This window comes from Saccoglossus kowalevskii, chromosome 17 (genome assembly GCF_978046115.1).
Source record: "Saccoglossus kowalevskii chromosome 17, keSacKowa6.1, whole genome shotgun sequence".
Classification (NCBI taxonomy): domain Eukaryota; kingdom Metazoa; phylum Hemichordata; class Enteropneusta; family Harrimaniidae; genus Saccoglossus; species Saccoglossus kowalevskii.
Genome location: NC_140657.1, coordinates 24,207,705 through 24,231,114, shown reverse-complemented (window position 1 = coordinate 24,231,114; position 23,410 = coordinate 24,207,705). Strand labels below are relative to the sequence as shown.

Sequence of the window (23,410 nt, the reverse complement as noted above, 5' to 3'; positions counted from 1 at the left end):
TTGGTATGCGATTTATGACGAATTTTGTCAAGAATTATGACCAGGCTTCTATCTTAAAATGAATTTTCCTATTTTATTCCTCTATGCATACACAATATGGGAGGGGGTTGCTGAATGCAAATTTACATTTTCTGCAAAGCCTAATCGACCAGCAATGCTCCAGTGTTATTCCATCGACCAATAGAAACCTCTTGTTTGAAATTTATGAAATTCAGGATTTCAAATGACCTTTTACCTACCACCAATGAGATGGCTCTCCTTGACCTGTGAAGATGTACTGATAACACCTTTCAACCATGGGCGTTTATTTTCTTTCCTAAGTACAGTCAGTCCCTCAACACGTGGTACAGTGAACCTGACTGGGTTAGTCTTTCGAATGAATGAAAAAAAGTCACGCATCCTATGTGAATTGTTGTTTATACCTGTTTTTATGCATGTGTCGAAACGGCCGCATCAGACATCTAGGTACATAATTTTGACAACAATCGTACATTCATAGACATTTTTTGAAAAAGAAAATGTATTTTATTTTTCTCAAAAAATCTACCGACCACAGGATTAGTTTAGTAACTTGAATTTTCGCCAGCCCGACTGAATAAAGTTGCCAGTGCCGGGCGTATGGGCGGACAGTAATTTCAAACACTGCAGAAATGCACCTCGTGCTCGGTTCTTGACCTTGACAAGGTCGAACACTTGATACAGAAACATGACATTTAAAGATGAATACAACCTACAGTATAGACGGGTAATTAAAATTAAAACTACCAATAAAATAGCTTACAGTACAGTAAGAATCCTCTCTGTTGCTATGGTAATTTGATGTGCCAGTTTATTTTTTCCGATGTTTTTCTTAATTTCAAATTCTACATCCTATGTCTCAACATTATTGGGCCTTTGAATTATTAGACGGGATGATCTGTAAAATACAAATTATATTTAATCTTGTTGTATTTCTATCAACGCACGTTTATTGAAAAACATTTTAAATTTAAAGATGTTAAACGACGTTTTATTTTATTTGGTCCAGAGAAAAATAACTGAAACACCGAAGTAATTGCGCACTGGCCCATCGAATATAACCGGCCTTGCCTGCAGTTATAATGGTGGCGTTCAAACGCGTCATAATCAGATCACGTGCGTCATTGTTAACCAATAAGAATCGACTACGTCATTCGTAGCTTATAAAATGTCGTGATTATCCGCCCATAATTCAGTTCTTCTCACTGTCAGCCATTATAGTTGACTCGTAGAGCCATCAGTCCAAATTTTATTCGTTTGACGATTCCCCTGTAATCACTTTCAAAATGGTAAGTACTTCTTGTTTCTTTAACACTTTTCTCTGCCAATAGCATCAAATACCTTTTGCAATTATTTTAATTACATTAAGGAAAAATTCGTAAAATTGTCAAGTCATGTGGCGCCAACTGAAGATTTCATTCATTCGACATTGCACTTATCTGCCGGAAACTGAATATCCGGGAAACCTATTCTCGTTTCCTCGACAATATCTGTCCATCCTGTTGCAGAATTATGAAGTACATATTCGATTTGACTTTTCCATTCTCCAGTTTCGTGGCTCGCAATTCCGAATCAATGACATCATGTTAGTTTAGGAGTGGCTGATGTGCTATGAATAGTAATGAAGTCGAAATGAGTCATCGAATTACTCTGGTCGAGAACATTCAGTACATAAATTCGATTTGTTTCTTATTTTTAAAAAAGCAAAGCACATTAGAATTGTTTCTATAAAACATTTAATACTTAGGGCAAATTTTGGTTGAAAAGACTTGCATCGTGGTAACACGCACGTAGCAACAGTGATGAATCCTCTCGTGACAACGGATTCAAGTAATTGTTTTATCTTTATGCTTTTTTGTGTGCACGTCATGACAGAAAAGCAGAAAAGACTGGAAGTCCCAGACGTCATCAAGTCATTAACTGTTAATTTTTTTTTTGAATCTCTGAAGAGCTGTGATTGGCCAGTGTAGATCACTCCGCCCATCATCTGACCTTTGACACTGTGGTGGAATGTTAATGTGTATATCTTTTGAAAGATAATGTTCTGATGTATCTCTATAATTTCAGACTCCTATTAATATTTTATCATGGTTATTAATCATAGTAATGAAAACAAATGACTGGATTCTCAAAATGGATGCTTTAAGATAACCAAAAAAATAATTAGTGAAAGGAAAATTTAATTTAGTTTTCATTCTGTATTTTCAGGGCATATAAATGTTCTAGCTCAGCCAGCTCCACATGAGTGGATATGAAACCGTACGAGTGGATAATAGTTTGAGTATTTTAAAGTTTACAAACACTCAATATAGTTGGAAATAAAGAGATTATAGCAAGATGCCTTCACATTTTTTCTGTAAAAATAACCTAAAATCTAAATCTACTTTCTATTGCAGGGCAAAATATTTTCTTCATTTTAATGTTTGAGCACGTTTTTTTTTTAAATTAGCTTTTTATGCTTTATGTACCAAAAAAATGTTTACCATGTACATTTTTTTTCTCCCAAAATTGTATCTGGAATTTTTGTTAATTTTATATGACCCCCCCCCCCCCCCCAAGTTTTCAAATGAGACCCCCACTCATTTCATCCAGGTTAGATATGGGAGTGCATATATAATAAATATGGTTTTAATGATGATATTTGCAATGTGATAACTCTGCCATAACAGCATATTAAATTGTATCTGCTTATCATTTTCAGCGTGAATGTATCTCAGTCCATGTTGGCCAAGCCGGTGTGCAGATGGGCAATGCATGCTGGGAGTTGTACTGTCTGGAACATGGTATCCAACCTGATGGTCAGATGCCAAGTGACAAGACCATTGGAGGTGGTGATGATTCCTTCAATACTTTTTTCAGCGAGACTGGTGCGGGTAAACATGTACCACGTGCTGTGTTTGTAGACTTGGAACCCACTGTAGTCGGTGAGTGCTTGCTGTAGGTTATTTTAACTCAATTTTGTGTCTCATTTCTAGGGGTTTGTTTCATTTTAAACAAATTTTACCTGCTATTTATTTAGCTTTGTGTGGTGCATGGAATTTTATTTTCCAAATTTAATAAAAACCAGACCCCCCCTTAATTCTTTACCTGTGCGTGCTTAGTATCTCGGAAATCAAGGAACTCAAAGAGTAGGTATCTGTCCAAGCTCAAATGGCAAATTAATTTTAATTAAAATTTTGTGTCTCTCTTCTTCAGATGAAGTACGAACTGGTACATACCGCCAACTATTCCATCCTGAACAGCTGATCACTGGTAAAGAAGATGCTGCAAATAACTATGCTCGTGGTCACTACACAATCGGGAAAGAAATCATTGATCTGGTTTTAGATAGAATTCGTAAACTTGCTGATCAGTGTACTGGTCTGCAGGGATTTCTCATCTTTCATAGTTTTGGTGGTGGTACCGGTTCTGGTTTCACGTCCTTGTTGATGGAACGTCTATCAGTAGACTATGGTAAAAAGTCCAAATTGGAGTTTGCCGTGTACCCTGCTCCACAGATTGCTACTGCTGTCGTTGAGCCATACAACTCGATCCTGACCACCCACACTACACTGGAACATTCTGACTGCGCATTCATGGTTGACAATGAGGCTATCTACGACATCTGTCGCCGTAATTTGGACATCGAGCGTCCAACTTACACCAACTTGAACCGTCTGATTGGCCAAATTGTCTCATCCATCACTGCCTCCTTGCGATTTGATGGTGCCCTCAATGTTGACTTGACGGAGTTCCAGACCAACTTGGTGCCCTATCCTCGTATCCACTTCCCATTGGCTACCTATGCCCCTGTGATTTCAGCCGAGAAGGCTTATCATGAGCAGTTGTCAGTCAGTGAAATAACCAATGCCTGTTTTGAGCCAGCCAACCAGATGGTAAAATGCGATCCACGTCATGGCAAGTACATGGCCTGTTGTATGTTGTACCGTGGTGATGTCGTACCAAAGGATGTCAATGCCGCCATTGCTACCATCAAGACCAAACGTACCATCCAGTTCGTAGATTGGTGCCCAACTGGTTTCAAAGTAGGTATCAACTACCAACCACCAACAGTTGTTCCCGGTGGCGATTTGGCTAAGGTACAGCGCGCCGTCTGCATGTTGAGCAACACCACCGCTATCGCAGAGGCCTGGGCTCGTCTGGATCACAAGTTTGACTTGATGTACGCCAAACGTGCTTTCGTGCACTGGTATGTCGGAGAAGGTATGGAGGAAGGTGAATTTTCTGAGGCTCGTGAAGATCTGGCAGCTCTTGAGAAGGATTACGAAGAGGTTGGTGTTGACTCCGTCGATGAAGGAGAAGAGGAGGAAGGTGAAGAATATTAAATCCTGACTAAAGTAACCAGAGAACAATAATTGTAATCATGTTTAATAAATTGTTCAATTATTGACACTGCCACTATATTCCAGGTCCCGAGAATTATGGTGTAATAAATTGTAACTGCCAGTACGTGTATTGCTTGTTTTCATATTTTATTGCGTTTAACCCATGTATAGCCGTAATACTATGCCATCTTTTTTTTTAAAGTACAATATTTTATATTCTAATAATTTTAGAATATGAAATTTTTGTGGGCGGGCATCCGCGCATTTTCACTGCCTGGCAACCATCAGGGTGAAAACAAAGGCAGAAAACTGTTTTTTGAGATGTTTGTTGAGACTCTCCTGAACACTGTAACAAGATTACCCCTGCATGTCCAACATGTATTAATTTGGTTGTTCTGGATTATGATTAAAGTTGAGAGCCCATAGAAATGCATGGTACAGTAGTGCGTATCTTAGAAACGTGGAACGTCTTTGTGACGTGGCTCCGCCCCAGAGGATATGGTTTAAATGTGGTCAAAATTCTATTTTTTCCCAGGGGTGTTTTGGCTAATACATGAACTTTTATTTACTTTTAAAGTATGGCTAAATAAAAATGAATTCTGCATGCCCTATAAACTTATTGCATGTGCAGTAACATTCCACCAAGTAGTACAATCATGCAGTTTAAAGTTATGTGATGTATGTAGCAAGTTGACTCTTTCGCCTTTGTTTTGTGTATGAAGCCCGCAATGAGTGGATTAGGGAAGGGGCTACCTTGATAGGCAATGTGTTAAATTCAAGATGTATTAATTCAGGCATAACTGCCGAGATTCCCACCTCTTGCCCTGCAAGAAGTCTTGGCTTGTACTCTGTGGGTACCCCTTAGTCTATAAAACAGAAAATCGTGCAGTTGTATAGCAAGTAGTTCTATGGTGGGGTCTATAGGAATTGTGACTTGGTAAATTTATTTGACATTTTGTGTTTGTACCCTAATAGTGGCACATCTTGGTGCTTTCAGAGGGTGTAGTTCCATCAAGGCAAGAATTTTCAATGTACGTTTTTAAATTTCAAAGATAACTGCATTTTTTGAGACATTTGAATTGATGGTGAATTTGTGCCCCCAGAAAGTACAAGGATGTGTGACCTTTTGGAGGTCGTGCATAGGCCATTGAGGTGCCACAGCAGGTTCCACAACCAGTTCCCTCATCACAAATTAACATAATAGCCTTGTTTTATAATCTGCACTTTCCTTCAAAAGATTGACTAAAATTTGTTATGTTGTCTTCAAAATTACGGTTCATTTCCAGAAAAATTAAAGAATATAAGAAAAAAAGAGCAGCAAAATTTGAAGTGAGACAGTGGTGGTGAAAGGGTTGATTATGTAGGTACAACCACATTCAATCTTTAAAAGTATTCTCAGGAGCCAAGCTGAACCAACTTTAATTTCAGGATTACATTTTGACTCCAGATACCGACAAAATCAATCCACTTGAAAAACACTGCTTAATATTACCGTCCAGTGACCTAAGTATCTTCCTTCTCACCTTCGCGACTTTATTTTTGTGATTACATTATGACCCCAGAAACTACCAGGGTAGTTCTTACGAGCACACTGCTTACACCTCTTGTCCTCCAGTGGTGGTCCTCTTCGTAACTTTTTAACCTGAGAGACCTTTTATTTCCCAACCAACTGACAATTTCGGCTGAGTGCTCCAGAAAAATAGCTCGATTGAATTGATTGATTCATATAGTGGAACCAATTACCATATTGAGGTGCTTTGTTGGTAGTGTATTTAACCCAGTTACAGAAATGTCAATACAGGAAATAGACTAGACTGGCCCAGCTATGGCAATTTTGTTTATATGATAATTGTTTTTATAAACAAATTAGTAGAAGCTAGCGAAATTTAGTGTCGGACCCAAGATTTAATAGGATTTTATAATTGCCACAGCCATGGAGCGAAAAAACAAATTCTCTAAAACCTGTGGAATGTGGAGGTGTGTTCCCAATTGATTCCACATTATGTGTGATGTGTAAGAAGATGTCATGAAATGCATTGTCTGTTTGATATAATTGCAGTGTTTGAAATTCTCCAAAGTTGTGTACTATGGCAGGTATTTTACAATTTCACCAGCCCTGCTAGAAATTTACCAGCCCTGAATTGAAAATTATATACTTCCATTCCGATTCCAAGTAAGCACAAGTTGTTCTATTTAGCAGAAGTAGACTGCCCTTTTCACCACCAGACTTTCTTGCCCAAATTTTTCTGCACTTTTTTTCTTAGATTCTTCAATATTTCTGGAAATGAACCCCAATTTTGGAGCCAACAGACAAAATTTGAGTTGATTTTCAGTTTTTACTCGAAAATTTTGTGTTTTTTGTCCCAGTCTCCTGAAGAAAAGTGCAGACTGTAAATGGGACTATTTTGTGAATTTGTGATGAAAAGAGGGAACTGGTGCTGAAAAGGTTAATGATTTCATTGTTTCTTATTGGTCATGCATGCATGACTCCTGTAAATCTGAGAAGTCCCTCTGTGGATTAACTTAGTATGCAGATACTGGCTTCCAACTTCATTTGATTTTATTTAGCAGAAGTGCATTTTGAACATTTTTATTGAAGCAGACCATTAAAAAAAAAAAGTTACCAGATGGGCATATAAATTTTAATTTTTACTGGCCGATTGGGAAAGTTACCCATCTCTGTTGTATGGGTGGGCAGTAATTTCAAACCCAGGTATTAGCACTTTTGTGTTAATACCTGTGATAATGATCGTTGCAAGAGTCGACTAGTAAACCACAAGATTCTTTATTTCAAGTGTGTGAATCAGTCCTAAAAAAATTGCTTTGATGTGTGAAGTTTTAACTTCATTGGTCCAGGCATGTATGAGATATGCCTCTGGAACCGCATCTGTCAGTCAGCCATTTTGAATTTGAAGGTGACAAAAATGAATGTGCGTTTGTCCAATATGTCTGATGTATTTGAACTTGATTGGTCCCGGGCATGTCAAATTTATGAGCTTGGCACTCCATTCTTTAAAACAAAATAGCTGCCTGTCAAAAATGAGGTACCCAAACTACATGTAGTTTCCATGGAAACAATGAAATTGTCATTCAAAGAATAACCTCATGAAAAATTTATAAAACATTTTAGACCAGGACTCTCTTGCTTCATTCAAATCAAATCCTTGGCTATAGAAGCCACATAGTAACACCCATTACCCATGAGTCTGTGCAAATCTCTGATTTCCTTAAAGCATTTACTACATGTAACACATTGTGATCAAGTACCGTAGTTCTCAACCATCATACAGTGAAGTACATAAAGCTGTGGTCGTTATCAATGTTTTAGAAATATTTATTTTTAGAGATCAAAATAGATGTTAGAATTCAAATTGACCAATCGATCATCGTAAGTTCTAATTAATAATAACGAGACAGTTCAATGTAATTCAATCAGAAGCCTATCATTTTCAATATGTTGGTGGTCACAGTTTCTTATCGCATGAAGACGTGCGCATGCATTATTGGTGGAGACAATGTTCATGAGCTCTTGTGCACCGATCACTATTAAATATTTGAATTTGAATGAAAGCTGATGGTAAAATAGAAATACGTTTATAAGCCAATTTGTGCCTTTCACTACAGTGAAAGTTGGGGATGTTATAAACATTTTATAAATATACATTTTTATCAATAAAAATCTGGTAGAATTCAAATTGACCAATTAAGAAATGATATGGTGACATCATCGCACCTTCTAATTAATATTAATGAGGTAATTCAACTTCATCCAATCAGCAAGCCCTTCATTTTCAAAAAATCAGTGGTTGCTACGTCACTTGAAGATTTGTGCGCGGTGCATTATGGGTAGAGCTCTCGAGCCAATCATTATTAAATATTTAAATTTGAATGAAAGCTGGTGATTCGAATATTTACGAATTGTTATAAATAGTCTCACCACATTTCCTCATCATCATCGAAACTGTACGAATAAAAAATGTAGATTCTTACATTTACGTGTTTTTATTTATTTATTTATTTATTTAATCACTTAACATCCATTGGAATGAATGATAATGGATATTGAATCCATTATTCATTACACAAACAAAAAACAAGAAAGTGACATGACATAGCAAATACACATAAACAGAAAAAACAATTAAAAATGAAAATGGCAGAAAATCCAAGAATTTTGAAGGTCATTTTAGATGACATCCATGTCTAGAAGGTGTTGCTGTCTAGATTCAAAACAGATTCGCAAATATTGGCCTGAGGGAATTGACAGGGATTCATTGATCAAGATGAATCTGAATTTGTTTTTGTGGTTTATTTTATTTTATTGAAATTTGGGGATATTTTCCTTGCCGATGTAAATAGAATATTTCTGTGTTGGGCATAGAAAGGGCAAGACATCACAAAATGATTTTGGGACTGATTTGTGTTGCAGAGAACACGTACCTTTCATTTGCTGGCAACTGAATATGGCGTCCTGTTTCAATTCTCATTGAATGGTTACTTGGACAAAACTTACTAATTACTTTCCAGAGTTCAATATTTTTAATGTTTGTCAAATAATCCTCTAAACTAAACTGATATTTTTTTTAAAAAGACGGTAGATTACTTTACTGCCCTCTATCGATCAATTTATTAGTACTATGGTGACCCGGAAGACATTCAGTAAAGGTCACCGCGTGGTGTAATCGTTCAAAGCTTTTTGATCGTCAACTCTTTGAGTTTATAGAGTAATTTCTATATTTCCATTGTATTATACTTTCATTCAGGCATTACGAGGTAACCAATGTTTATTTTAAATAGTATCAGCTGAATTTATACTCGCTGGCATCAATTTGTTCGGCCGAGAAGATTGTTCTTACCGGTCCGAGTACCAGCCACGACGCGTAAAGGCGACAGGGTCACGAGAAGCACATGTGTAACCAGCTGATCGACGAGTCTTCCACCGTGGTTACAATAATGACGTCAACGTCGGACTCTCTACGAACTCGCCTTGAGGAGAGAAACAATTACTTTAACCGTATGATTAATCTTATTCCAGTGGAAGTTTACTTTGATCAGGAAGATCAACAGAAAAAAGACCCAGCAGGTATTTTTTATTAAATTACTTCCATGATTGGCGAAGCACAGTCCCTCTATGATAGAGGGACTGTGGTTGAAGTCAACCGGTGTTATCCCCGGTTCGAACCATGAACTTACCTTTATATGGAACCATGTACGCTAATGTTTCAACTGAAACTGGTGATCTGATCCGTGTTTTTTAGGTTTAGATACTGCATGAATTATTTGTCATGCTATTCTAAGTATGAGTGTAAGTGCCCTGGTCCGCAACTGTGGCCTACACCTGGCCAGGTTACTATTTAAAAACCGGTTGTGGTAGGGTTGGGAGTGTTGCCACAGTCACTATTCTACAGATTGTGTTCAAATGGCTCACATGCGACGTATGTAACAAATCTATATAATCCTTCTATTGACCAGACGAAGAATGGGAATTGTTTGATATGTGAACTATTTGAACTTGATCTGTTTCCAGATTAGTCAATAAAGGGACTGTGGCATGTACAATATATTTTTTGTAGTGTGCCCTCGGAAAGAACTTCCCCCACCACTTACCCTAACTTTAACCCTAGATACCCCACCCCCACCCCCCAATTGAGTTATATATGCCCCTCTAGATAACTATAGGTGTTTTCAAGTGTGGCATATACATGTACAATTAATTTTAAAATAGAGGATAGGGGTCGGGTTAAAGTTAGGATTAGAGGTGGGAGGTACATTGGAAAGTTCTTCTGTGTCCTCTAAGAGAACCAATTTTGTAGGGATGTTGATTAAAATGTGAATTTAATTTGGCAATTAAATTACAAATTCCATAAATATAGTAAAAAAAAATTTTAAAATCACTATATCAATGTATAATATTTTTGCATCAAATGCATCCCATTAAATTAGCATAACTAGTTGCATCACAAAACAAAGGTCAGCAAAGCATCAATATTCTCTAAACCCCTCTTAGTTTTCAAATGAATAACCCTTTACGGTAGTCTACAATGGCTGTTCCAATCTAATGAACACATCACATATGACACTGAATATGTACAGTTTTGGTGTTGCAGGCATATTTATTGGTTAAACAATTTATTTTATTTTATTCATACACACACTGAATTTTACTTTAACATTTTTTATGGATATTTATAAATGTTTTATAAAAAATTCTGAGTATGTTTATGAATCTAGAGTGTAAATATGTAACGAACAAAGTCTGACAAGTAAGCACAGTTGACATCATTAGTTATAATTAATATTAACATTATCCAATTGTCTAAACACTATTTTCTTCTAATAAAGAAAAGTAAATTAAGTACAAATATCTTTTTTCTGTTCTCTCAGCAAATCAAGACGAGTCAAAAGCAAGCAAGAAAGGAAAGCGTAAACGTCAACGATTGGATCCGAAACACCACAAAAATGTGACTGACATCCAGAAAGAAATGGACGAGAATGAAGAAACGGCGATTGGAGGGACGAAGGAAGAGGACTCCAGTGATGAAGATGACGGTAGGACATGATTCCATACATACATTCTAAATAGTCTTTCCCAGCCAATATTAATTAAGTTGGTCACATCACATCAATATACAGTGCAACATTATTGCGTTTACAGAGAGTTGTACTGTAGTGATGTCAGAATTTCCGAGGAAAAGTTTTTCTGCTGCGTTTAGAAGAAGTTTTTACTCCCATGAATTTTTTTCTTGAGTACAAGACTAGATTATATACCTTTAGAGGTAGTTGTAATGATTTGTGGTGATGTCAGAATTTCCTATGAAATTTGTTTTTGCTGCTTTTACAGAAATTTTTTAATCCTATGAATGAAAACTTTTTTCCTGGGTGCAAGACAAGATTGTATAGCTTTAGAGGCAGTTAGTGCTTTGTTTGATAAGTGGGAGTTAAACGTAACTGATTTAACCATGAAATGGCCTAGTTTATCATTAATACTGATTGCCAGTTTCTGTGCTGCTCCCAGGACAAAAGGACAGACAATGTCCATGGACATCACAACAGATGCAAATAGCTGTAAGATTGTGATATTTTGTAGTTTCTAACTCAGACCTTGTTTTCTTAATTAAAATAAAACTGGCTAGCTGGGGAGTTATGCAATTAAAGTCTTTTCAAAAAAGTCTAAATTAGGAGAGTGAATGATCTTTGTGCTAATCAGCTACAAAAATGTAAACATTTGTAATGTGTACTATTGTATTTATTTCCAGGTGACAAAAAATCCAAAATGGCGAAACCAATCAATGTGGAACAAATACAAAGTAATTTGAGTTTAAATGAACTTAGAACAAAACTACAGAACAAAATTCTGGGCATGAAGGGAAAGCGGAAAGCAAGTGATGATGGGACAGATAAACAAATAAAGAAGCAAAGGAGACTAGACAAAAAGATGAAAGAGAAGAAAAAGAAAGAATTCAAAGAAAACGCTTCCAGGAACAATTCAATGAAAATGCTGAACAATAAAATAAAACTGAACAAAGAAAACGGACAAAAGCCAATTGTTAATAATGAAGGAAAAGTTGTTTTCAGTAAATTTGATTTTTCAGAATCTTTGGAAAGTAAAGACCTACGGAAAAAGAAAAAAAAACAAAACATTAGCAACAAAAATGTGAAAGCTTTGTTAAGACAAGTGGAAATGAAGAAAGAAAAATTTAATGAGATGAAGGAAAAGGATCCTGAAAAAGCGAAAAATGTTGAACAGAAACAGGCTTGGAAGAAAGCCATGCAGAAGGCGGAAGGAGTGAAACTTAAAGATGACCCTGAACTTTTGAAAAAATCTATCAAAAAAAGAGAGCAGATAAAAAAGAGGAATAAGAAGCAGTGGGATGAGAGAAAAGTTGTCACTGAGAAATTAATTAAAAAACGACAAGACAAGAGGAAGAAAAATATCAAGAGCAGGAAAGATCACAAATTGCAAAAGAAAATGAAAGTCATGAAAAAGAAAGGGAGAATTTTACCCGGATTTTAAATCTAGAAAGTTTGACAAATGATCAACTTGACAGTAATGTTTTATGTTTAACATAAACGACCATGTTTTAATTCAGTGAAGTTAAAAATGAATTTATAATTTGTAATTATCATTCTTCTAGTAATTTTGCCTGTAATTTTGTTCAACCTGATCTTGAATCGTGTTTATACTTGGTGATGTTCAGATGCACATTTTCTATCGTATGATTGTATTTAAAGTATTTCTAGCATTTGTAATTAATAACGTTGCATCATGTTTGACATGACCCATGTTGTATCATGTTTGAGTTCACCCATGCTGCATCATATTCAACATATTTCATGTTGCATCATGTTTGAAATCGATCATGTTGCATCATGTTTTACATATTTCATGTTGCACCATGTTTTACATATTTCATGTTGCATCATGTTTAACCTCAATGGTTGCAAATACTCTACTGGCAATCAATATTGCAAATAAAAATTCAAAAAAGGGGATACAAAAGCAGCCATGACAGTTTGTAGACGATTTAAACATGTGCACTGCAAATGTAGTTTTTTTATTCTATTTTTTTTTTTTTTGCATTTGCAAACTTTCGTTTAGAGGTCGGATGGGGGGGTTAAATGTCAAACAAAGGGATTTTGTTTGCTGTATATGCATTTTAATCATTCACTGTCCTGTAGTGACAAGCTTAGTTACTGAATTCAAATTTTAATTTACACATAATTAAATCAATTATTTGAATTGTGATTCACTGGTCAATAAAATCTCACTACTGTCACTGGATATTATCAATGAATGTGTGGTGTTTACAGCGACCACTGTACTGAATGTGTGTTGTTTACAGCGACCACTGTACTGAATGCGTGGTGTTTACAGTGACCACTGTACTTAATGTGTGGTGTTTACAGCGACTCGTACTGAATCTGTGGTGTTTACAGCGACAACTGTACTGAATGTGTGGTGTTTACAGTGATCACTGTACTGAATGTATGGTGTTTACATCGACCACTGTACTGAATGCGTGGTGTTTACAGCGACCACTACTGAATATGTGGTATTTACAGTGACCACTGTACTGAATGCGTGGTGTTTACAGCGACCACTACTGAATATGTGGTATTTACAGTGACCACTGTACTGAATGTGTGGTGTTTACAGTGACCACTGTACTGAATGTGTGGTGTTTACAGTGATCACTGTACTGAATGTGTGGTGTTTACAGTTACCACTGTACTGAATGTGTGGTGTTTACAGTGACCACTGTACTGAATGTGTGGTGTTTACAGTGATCACTGTACTGAATGTGTGGTGTTTACAGTGATCACTGTACTGAATGTGTGGTGTTTACAGTGACCATTGTACTGAATATGTGGTGGTTACAGTGACCACTGTACTGAATGTGTGGTGTTTACAGTGATCACTGTACTGAATGTATATATATATATATATATATATATATATATATCTTTATTTCGTACTGTGGCCATTGGCCTTATGTACAGATACAAATAAATACATAATAAATTAGATTGGAATGGTCGCAGAAACAAGTAAAGAAAAACAAATATAAAATCATAATACATAACATTTGCATAATTAAGTGTTCTCTTCAAGCATAAGCTGACGTACTTGAAAACTATAAAATATAAATTTACCAAGGTTTAATTGTATATATGGGGTTTGATTCTGAAATAATGAAATAAACTTTATCTCTGTAGGTGGGGAGAAGTAATACTGTGCAATAAACTTCAACCTTAGGGAGCTATATTTGGGACAAACTAATGTAAAGTGGTATTCGTCCTCAATTACATTACAGCCAAAAGGACACAACCTCTGGTTACGTGGAGTACCACTGGCCCTACCCTTTTCAATTTGTAGTACATGGGACGAGATCCTTAATCTACATAAAGCATTTCTGTATATTGCATAAGACTGACCAATATTTGTAAGATATTTCTCACATGTTAATTCATGTTTCACCTTACAATAAGTTACTAGTTTGAGACTTCTATTAATTTCAGAGCTCCAATCTTGTCTGGAAATATCAAAGCACCTCTGTTTAAATAGTTCCAGGAATGCAATAGAGTTACTTACATATTGGTCAATCCAAATATGTCCAAAACCATATTTATAGAGAAGATTTTTAACTGTCAAAGCCCAGCAAATAGCACCTGCTCCTGCCATATTAAGTTGAAATTTATACGATTCTTTTAAAATATGTGGAGAAACATCACGTATTAGTTTTAACCAAAAACGAATAATTTCAACATTTACATACACTCTAAGATAATGCCGACCCAACTCTCCTCTAAGATAATGCCGACCCAACTCTCCACTGTACTGAATGTGTGCTGTTTACAGTGACCACTGTACTGAATGTGTGGTGTTTACAGTGACCACTGTACTGAATGTGTGGTGTTTACAGTTACCATTGTACTGAATGTGTGGTGTTTACATTGACCACTGTACTGGATGTGTGGTGTTTACATTGACCACTGTACTGAATGTGTGGTGTTAACAGCGACCACTGTACTGAATGTGTGGTGTTTACAGCGACCACTATTGGATGTGTGGTGTTTACATTGGCCACTTTACTGAATGTGTGGTGTTTACATCGACCACTGCAGTGAATGTGTGGTGTTTACAGCGACCATTGTACTGAATGTGTGGTGTTTACAGTAATCACTCTATTGAATGTGTGGTCTGCCCGAACGCACGGCACAGTTGGAGGCGAAGAACCAATCACAAGACTGGTTACGAACCAGTTGAGCAAGGCTGACCGAGTGGTAACCTCGATGTGGTTCGTAACCAGTCTTATGATTGGTTGTTGACAAATTCAGAACAGGCCACGCCTCCAACTGTGCCGGGCCAACCGTTAATTATTCATAAATGGAGTCAATTTGCGTAGTTTTCTTTATTTATTCTGCAGATATAGGTAAAATATAAGTAAGGCTTTGGCGAAATTTGAAAGAGCAACTAATATTCTTCAACCTGGAATTTTGTTATTTCTCATTCTGTTCGTCTGTTTTTTCCAGTTTAAAAAAATATGAGCTTGCTGAAGCCTTCATCCCTTGTCTATTTCTTACACTAGATGACAGTTGATCAAAGTTCCTGGGTTCCCTGTGCTTTTACCGTGTATAAAAAAGTACGAAGTTTTTTACTTCGTCTTCGTTGTATAAAAATCGCAATGAAACCAGCTATGATCTCCATGGTAGAACAAACCTGGCAATTCACCTTGACACCAGTGAATAGTATAACCTCGGAGACGGTGCGCTATACACGATGTCCAACACAATAGACACACCCAATAGGTTCTGCCATTCAAATAAGTGAACTTATAAAAATAACACAACTACTCAAAAGCCCACGGGTCGTAGAGGCCAACACACAATATCGGCATACCAGAGCAGTCGATGAGCGTTAAATATCGCGTCTTTATAAAGTACATATTTGAAAGGTATGTACCGTTTATTATATAACAGTATTAATTATCACACTTGTCACGCCCGCCGGTCACGTTTTTTGAGATTTCGACTTGATTACAAAGGTACTTCACCAAATCGTATATGGTACTCGACGTATTTGTTTTGTTGGCTACGTTTGTACTATATGTACACTTTGGTAGGACATGTGACACACCTTTACAGTACTCTGTCAATATAATTAAAACACGCCAGATTGATAATTTAGTTTATGCAGCGCCGTAGAACAGTTCACGATCGCGTAAGAACGCTTGCCAAACACACACGCCCAAGGTATGTACTGTATCTCAATCGTAAATTCACACGGCCTCATTAGTATTTATTTGGAAATTATGCCTATAATATAAAGCAAACCCTTTTCAGCTGTCTGAGATTAAACTGTTACGGTGTTTAGTGTTTTCTTAGCCGCTACGTTCGTATTCTGAGTGTTGACGTTATCTAGTGTGGAAAACCCAACACGTACATTTGTCAACACAATTATAATCATGTGAACGAAAACGCAACCCGACCAGCAGTATTGAAATATAGCTCACTGCATTCCTATTGCTATCAACTTATCATAACAAACTGTTACCTCTGAACTATCATTGCTATTTTGTTTGTAGAACAGTAAGTTTTATCACAATACTGCTGGTTGGGGTTTTTCGCTCACAGTAAACACGACAGACCAGATTGATTGAGTCGTGTTATATTTTGTACACAGTTCCAGCGCAATTAAATAACTATAGTCAATATATCTTCTCGCGCAATCACCACTTACTACAAGGACACCCATTTTTTCACAGCTTTTTAATCACGTGACAACAATATGTTATTTTTATCAATTCGAAAACAGACACAATTGTCGTGACTCAACAACAGAAGCGGTAGAGATTCGAAAACTATGCCATTTTTGGATGAACTACACAACATATTAGGTGAAAGGCCAGCATTCAATCCTCAAACCCCTGTGTTTTTACTAAGTGAGAACGCGTGCTAACAATTCAGCAGATTATCTAATATTTTCACAACAAAAAAACAGTGTTAACACTGGCGTTTTTTAGACGTGTGAAAACGTAGCTGCAGTCGTTTTTTTTTTTTTTAAATTGAGTACTCAAGTAAATTGTAACAATGCGTCGTCTTTCAGACGCACTTATATTAACGCCATGATTCGTATTCATAAAAGATTAACGATCAGAGAATGGAAACCTGAGTACATATTGTGGCATACTGTTCTTCTAGTGATCGTGTTCCAACTAAACTGGTTAGAATCTTATGTAATTATTGTATGGTATGTGTTCAATTTTATATAAACTGGTTAGAATCTTATGTAATTATTGTATGGTATGTGTTCAATTTTATATAAACTGGTTAGAATCTTATGTAATTATTGTATGGTATGTGTTCAATTTTATTTCATTAGTACTTTATTTTTTAATATTTAGTATTTTATTATTACGTTGCGTGATTTTATTCTGTGTTATTTTGACTATCGACTTGTTGGCGGCTTTTGCGATTACTAAAACTTTTGAAAAACTGACAACAAATAAACAAGCACAATGAAAATAAATAAAGCCAAAACTAGGATCTTATTTTAATCAGATTTTAGTCAAATACAATACGAAGCCAAAACATTGTACATCATGGCAAACGAACTGATTTTGATTATTTTGAACACGAAATGTGTTGCAACTGAAAAATGGTTTTTGTTTATTGCTCATATTCGAAAGGCTTCGTACTGACAGACTTCCGCGGAGCATAGGAATTAAAATTACATTGACGCCATGCAAATATGTGAGATACTATCATCTAATCAATGAATACTCCATAAAATGTTGAGATTGTGGATTGGTAATGAAAAATCAACTTTTATTTGGTAATAATTGAGCTAGGTTTGTAAACAATAAACATTGAGTTAGGGGGCTTTTATATCATGATTGCAGGTATGTTTCATAATGAAATGCATGGAAATGTCGGGGAACGATATATACTTTCAATGTTTCATGTTTTTTTTTTAGCAAAAACAACATAATTTTTACACAGTTTGTGTTCAACTTTTTTTCCGAAAAATGCAACCTTGTAATGTCAAGTAAAATGGCAACAGTTTCCTTTTGCACGGATTTTTCTAAGATTCTGAATACTGTTACAAACCATCATAATCGCGTCGGGCCGGTTGGGATTTAAACTTACAATATCCATCATAATGCTTGCTTGTGTATATTATTAGGTCTATGGTGAATATACAAATACCTTCACTTCTCTGCAGATCAGAAAATACGACAAAAAGTGGTCGAAGTGATGACAAGCACCTGTAACAGACTGTTGCAATGACGTCATTACCCAAGCAATGTGTGATTGGATGGTTGCTGCTGTCAACAGGTAAAACAAAGTTCTCAATGCAAACGTACGCCACAAATACTCTTATAGTATAATAAATATTTAAAATCTCATTCACAATGTATACTAGTAATAATAACGAAAGTCGAGGTGGGAATGACACGATCTCGCACCGCAAATATCAAAACAGTGAGTTACCGGTAATAGCAGAATACAGGGATAATAAATATTTATAAATCAAACAACAACGCACTATAAACTCTGATAATTAGGGATGGCCCTTAGATAATCTTGGAATTGAGAATTTTAAGTAGAAAAAAATACTAAAGAGGAAATTCCAGAAGAAACAAAACATATATATATATATATAAACCATCTTTATAGCAACATCTCATGAAATCTTGGTCAAAATTAAGCGAAGAAAACTATTACACAGTGTCGTATTTCTACCACCCCTTCATTCAGATTTTCCAATGCTCTACTCCTTATTACATAACACATTTATTAATTTATCTTGTAGTGTTAGTTGCTGTGTGTGCGATTGATTGCTGGTACTGTGGTTCCGGAGACATGGGCGGCGGCGTCGACTATAATTTAAACGATGACAGATGTTTCAACAGCCCTGAAGATATCGAGAGTCTGACGTGTCTTTACGGATTTGACAGCTGTTCGGTACGTCAGTGAAATATTTATAAATGAGTAGTATTGTAGGCTCGCCATACAGTCTCGGCTACGTCAATGATGCCCTTATACATGTATACACGTGTTTTGTATTCACTTGTGCCTTGTAGGCTCGTTATGCCTCGGCTGAATCAGTGATACACATTCTTCCCAATGAAATTACGTTACAGTCCGACAATATAACCACACGTAACAAACTAACAACGTTGCTTGAAAACGGGAAAGATATGATTCCCCAAAGCGCCCTCAGTGGTTCAATTATCAACCCATAATTCTTTGCAAAAAAACAAAATGGAAACAAATTTCTGCCCTGTGGACTCGCCATGTGGCCTCGACTAGGTCAGTGACACCCGGTTTATCGTATTCACTAGTGTCTGCTCCCGATGTTTTTCCAAGCTCAAATTTGTGAATCTATTTTTTTCTATTCCTGATTAAATTGACAGCTATTTGTGAATAAACCCTGTATGCCATCCTTAGAGGACGATGCGCTTGAAAGATGCGATGTACACGTTAATCGAACGCCAGGCTACGTGACCAGTAGCAGGTGGTCGACTCTAGCGCCTATTAGTACGACCATGAATGATTTAAACTCTCAATACAGTTAGCAGTTAAAAATATCCGTCAAACAGAAAATATCACGCTAGAGAAGTGCATCTCGAACACATCTTTGAATGTCTCGGCCTACTAAATGAATGATCAGCGAGTACTGGCCCCGATCGGGATAAATATTACAACCGGGGTAGAAAAAAAAACTTGATCGGGAAAATATTATTTAACAAGAGGTAGAAAAACATCCCCTGGACAACCTTATGTTCAATCCCTGGCTTTTTTGTAGGGCTTTAGGAGATGAATGTATACGTACCGATTTCGATATGCGCCACATACTATAATCAATCGTTCCAACGCAATATAAGACCAAACATCCCGATTGGAATATATATTTCGTTCGATAGGTATTCCTGACTGGTTAGGGTTGGTCTGCCATATATACAATGGGAGCGGTGTGGCCAGGGATGAGGCAGGCGATCATTGATCTCATTTTTACCACATTGCATTGTGAGCTTTACTTACATGACTAACGAAGGCTCTCCTAAATCTGCTTCTTGGGTGTAATAACGGAGAAAGTATTTTGCCTGTTATTTGGAATTAGTATTTTTTTGCTGAGCGTGCAGTTTCCATGACTTTGCGCAGATTATTGTGTCTTCACACCTGATTGGCCGCGGGCTTCACATTTTATTCTATCGACAATCTATAATATAGGGGATGTGTCCAGAATATGTAAGGCTTGACCATGTCACACATTGGAACACACATTGTCAATTGAACTAAGCCAAGCCTGTTTGAAGATGCAATATAGACAAAAACTTACTATTTGGTTGGAGTAGGATTTATTGTGAGCAAAAAATCTTGCACAAAATATTTGCTTAAAGCGGGGGAGTCATCACTTGTGCATGCGGAGGACGGCCATAGCTTGTCGTTGTTTAAAAACAAGCGTCTTCCCATAAGCCTTTTCGTTTTTAACATGCGTTGTTAATGTCGTTTTGGGCGCGCGTGCGCAGCTGACGATCTCTCCACTTTAATGAAAAATTCAAAACACTAATAATACATGCCGTAACTGTTTTGTACGTACCACAACTATCAGTGCACATGCGCATTAGACAATTTCAGTGTATTGTCGAACAAACTGCGTGCGGCAAGAACTTGAATGGTGATGTTTTCATCTGACGATAAATCATAGTACAATGTATTCATCAACACACAGTAATAATGAAGATATTTCAGCATGTTCTCGGCCATACTGCACCTTTTGAGTCAAAGCAAAGCTACTTGCAAGACTGTACCTGATTGGCTACCCAACTCTAATGCCTGACAATTAAACCAATCAGAGAGCAGCTTGTTTGTTGATGTTTTTTTGACTATCAGATTATGCCTTGTATATATGCTTCCACTCAACTAGACCTTTCGTAAAGGTGATTTTCCGTTCAACTGCGAGATCTCGCGAGTTGCCTGAAAGACGCACGCCGAACGTCTGCCGCGAATTCTTTGTTTCGTAGCTCACATCGATAGACCGATATTTGAAATATATATATTATATATATATATTTGATATATTGCGTTTAAATATCCTTACTTGATCGAAATTGACTATCATCAAATCACAGTCACTTGGGGGCTGAAAATCAATAAATACTAATTTTCAAAAAAAATCATCCGCTATACGTATATAAATAAACAAGTTGTGAAACACGGCACCTAGTAAATACTCGCTGTTACGGCACGCCTGATTGGCTGAAAATGAGTATGCGCACTTGATTTACCCAGAACTCTGGCGAATCCCCCTTGATTCTGGCTGCTGGCCATTTTCGTTCATGAAATCGTCGGATATCATCAGAAAACGCGGGATTTGTGCAGTTTTGAATAAAACCAAGTTAGCGATTATGAACAATAGTTATTAACGTAACACCTGATCCCCTCTAAAATTTTTGTTTCGCATTTTAAGGTAAGAAATCGACATTTGAAACCGACAGGGTGTCGATTTACTAGGTGCCGTGTATAGCGGATGATTTTTTTTGAAAATTAGTATTTATTGATTTTCAGCCCCCAAGTGACTGTGCATCAAATGTGTACAGCACATTACTAAGCTTGGAAATGTCCCCAAAATATTTTCGCGTTTGTCGAATCCCATGCGAAGTTTGACTCCACTGCGCGCTCATTCTCCTTCCCAGAGCTCCTTACGGTTAGATCACCGAAATATTCGTGGAATAGAACTCTGCCTGGGAGATTGTGCGACGCTATGACCTTTGTTTGTTTCGTTTTACGTTCGATTTCACGCATAACGCGTGATCTCGCAGTGAACGGAAAATGGTCTATTTCGTGTAAACTAACAATGTATATTTGCGCGCGTTGTATACTCGCATTAAATCGAAATTTTGTGACATTTTTTTTGTTCGCAGGTGTCTGTGCGTTATGATTATTTAGGACGTCTGGAGGGTATACGTCGTGGATGTGCTAATGCCGATACATGTACTGGATACCCTCCCTGTGAAGAAGAAAATCCCATCAATACCTACTGTATGGAGTGCTGCGAATACGACTTGTGCAATATGGATACACCAGCTTATGACGTAGCCGTTATTCATTCAGTGCCCACTGTAACCATAGCGATGTCTATTGTAATGTTGGTATATTTTACAACATAGAATAGTTCTCAATGTTTCATCCATGAGCGGGTTGGCACACATTACTAAATGTAAGATTGATAGTACGAACATTATTTTCATTTACAAGAATTTAAGAACTAAATTCTTATCAGCACAGATTCAAAAGTTTGTACTGAGTTCCTTAAAGGTGTAGTTTTTAGATATTGGTATACTAAGAATACGAACTGTAGAACGGAGCATAATACCAATCCAGTAAGTCAAGCCCTCTATTGACAACGAGCTTTTCTGACGTCATAATGGCGCTATAATGCACCATCACGTATATTTTATCTTTTTTACCCTTTTAAACTACCTCGCTTCCGTGCAAACTTGCGGAAATATGCCTTGATTTTTCAAACATTTACAAATCCGATAAAGTAGATTTTTTTTAGTATTTACTATTTCATAACAGGTGTGTTTTAAATCGCTGCGACGTTTTTAAAGATCATTGTATTGTATTTATTTTATCTTTTCTTTTTGTTTTGTACATATTGTATTTTGTGCGTGATGTAATTATTGAAAAATGTATATGTCTCTTGAATAAATAAATAAATAAATAAATATCGACACGACAAAAGTTATCGACCCACAGCTATGTTTTATAGTGCGTTTGATTGATGGACGACTCCTAATTGCGTCAAATGTGTTCCTCGTCGCTAGAGGGCGTATCTTGTTACAAATGTCGTGTAACACGTGAGTTTTATCACATACAAAAATTTATTAGCGACGAGCTAAGCAGCGACTGTGGTTTAATATTCATTGATATAAACTATTTGTTGGTCAAAATTAAAAATCATATTCATGCGATGCTACATGATGGTTAATATGACATCTAAATGTGTTCAAAGTGATGTCAAATGAAAGTTGTAGGTTAATACGTGCTCTCTTACAGAAATAATCGATCTTTTATTATTGAGCCGGAATCCGTCAAGACCATCACGTGAACGGGAACCGCCAGCCAGTACTATTTATATCCCGGAAAAGTTGCATACTGGCTAGTATTTGTTTTATTTTGAATATTTTATTTTCGCTATATTTATTTTAATTTGTTTATATTCCATGCAATTTATTTGTTTTACCTATCTCTATTACCAAACCCTGAACCAAATTAATTGATTAAAATATATGAACACAAAAATAATAATAAAAAAATATAAATGTAAACAATAACAACAACAAACACAAAGTGGGGTCTTGTTTTAATCAGATTGCTTGACCCCGTGACCTTTCAAAGGTTAACAAATACAAAGATATTTTACTTTTCACAAGATGAACAAACACGCACAATACTAATATTTTCCAATTCTTTCAAAAATTGCGATCAAGACCTGTAAGGCAATGGGAAAGTATGTCTACTATTTTGTCCAAAATTAACAAACATAATTCAGA

The 23,410-nt window shown here is 36.5% G+C and overlaps 3 protein-coding genes across 5 annotated transcripts; all 3 read left to right on the top strand.

Moving 5' to 3' along the window:
- Positions 1-1,225: 1,225 nt before the first annotated feature.
- On the top strand, positions 1,226-4,467 carry LOC100368579 (alpha tubulin-like; the record flags this gene model as incomplete). Its single annotated transcript, NM_001184865.1, is given in 3 exon segments — positions 1,226-1,307; positions 2,720-2,942; positions 3,214-4,467. Coding segments are annotated over 3 exon segments (1,356 nt in total). The 3' UTR covers positions 4,344-4,467.
- A 4,546-nt stretch (positions 4,468-9,013) lies between these two features.
- On the top strand, positions 9,014-12,493 carry LOC100378285 (uncharacterized). Its single transcript, XM_002738594.3, has 3 exons — positions 9,014-9,426; positions 10,728-10,892; positions 11,600-12,493. The coding sequence occupies exons 1-3, from the start codon at positions 9,252-9,254 to the stop codon at positions 12,355-12,357; spliced, it is 1,098 nt and encodes a 365-aa protein (XP_002738640.1). The 5' UTR covers positions 9,014-9,251; the 3' UTR covers positions 12,358-12,493.
- A 3,221-nt stretch (positions 12,494-15,714) lies between these two features.
- On the top strand, positions 15,715-22,121 carry LOC100376986 (uncharacterized). Of its 3 annotated transcripts, none has more exons than XM_006821235.3 (4): positions 15,715-15,799; positions 18,070-18,182; positions 18,661-18,812; positions 21,776-22,121. In XM_006821235.3, exons 2-4 carry the CDS (start codon positions 18,131-18,133, stop codon positions 22,019-22,021), a joined length of 450 nt encoding a protein of 149 aa, XP_006821298.1. In that variant the 5' UTR covers positions 15,715-15,799; positions 18,070-18,130; the 3' UTR covers positions 22,022-22,121. The 3 variants fall into 3 exon arrangements, with proteins under 3 accessions (XP_006821298.1, XP_077868665.1, XP_085348216.1); XM_078012539.2 differs by having other exon boundaries at positions 15,718-15,799; positions 18,031-18,182; XM_085492090.1 differs by lacking the exon at positions 15,715-15,799 and adding an exon at positions 16,052-16,097.
- Positions 22,122-23,410: the final 1,289 nt, after the last annotated feature.

Coding starts and splice junctions, on each gene's coding strand:
- LOC100376986 (XM_006821235.3), top strand. CDS start 18,131: ATGACGTCATTACCCAAGCAATGTGTGATTGGATGGTTGCTGCTGTCA. Junction 18,183..18,660: donor ATGGTTGCTGCTGTCAACAG/GTAAAACAAAGT, acceptor TTTATCTTGTAG/TGTTAGTTGCTGTGTGTGCG. Junction 18,813..21,775: donor ACGGATTTGACAGCTGTTCG/GTACGTCAGTGA, acceptor TTTTGTTCGCAG/GTGTCTGTGCGTTATGATTA.
- LOC100378285 (XM_002738594.3), top strand. CDS start 9,252: ATGTGTAACCAGCTGATCGACGAGTCTTCCACCGTGGTTACAATAATG. Junction 9,427..10,727: donor ACAGAAAAAAGACCCAGCAG/GTATTTTTTATT, acceptor CTGTTCTCTCAG/CAAATCAAGACGAGTCAAAA. Junction 10,893..11,599: donor CTCCAGTGATGAAGATGACG/GTAGGACATGAT, acceptor ATTTATTTCCAG/GTGACAAAAAATCCAAAATG.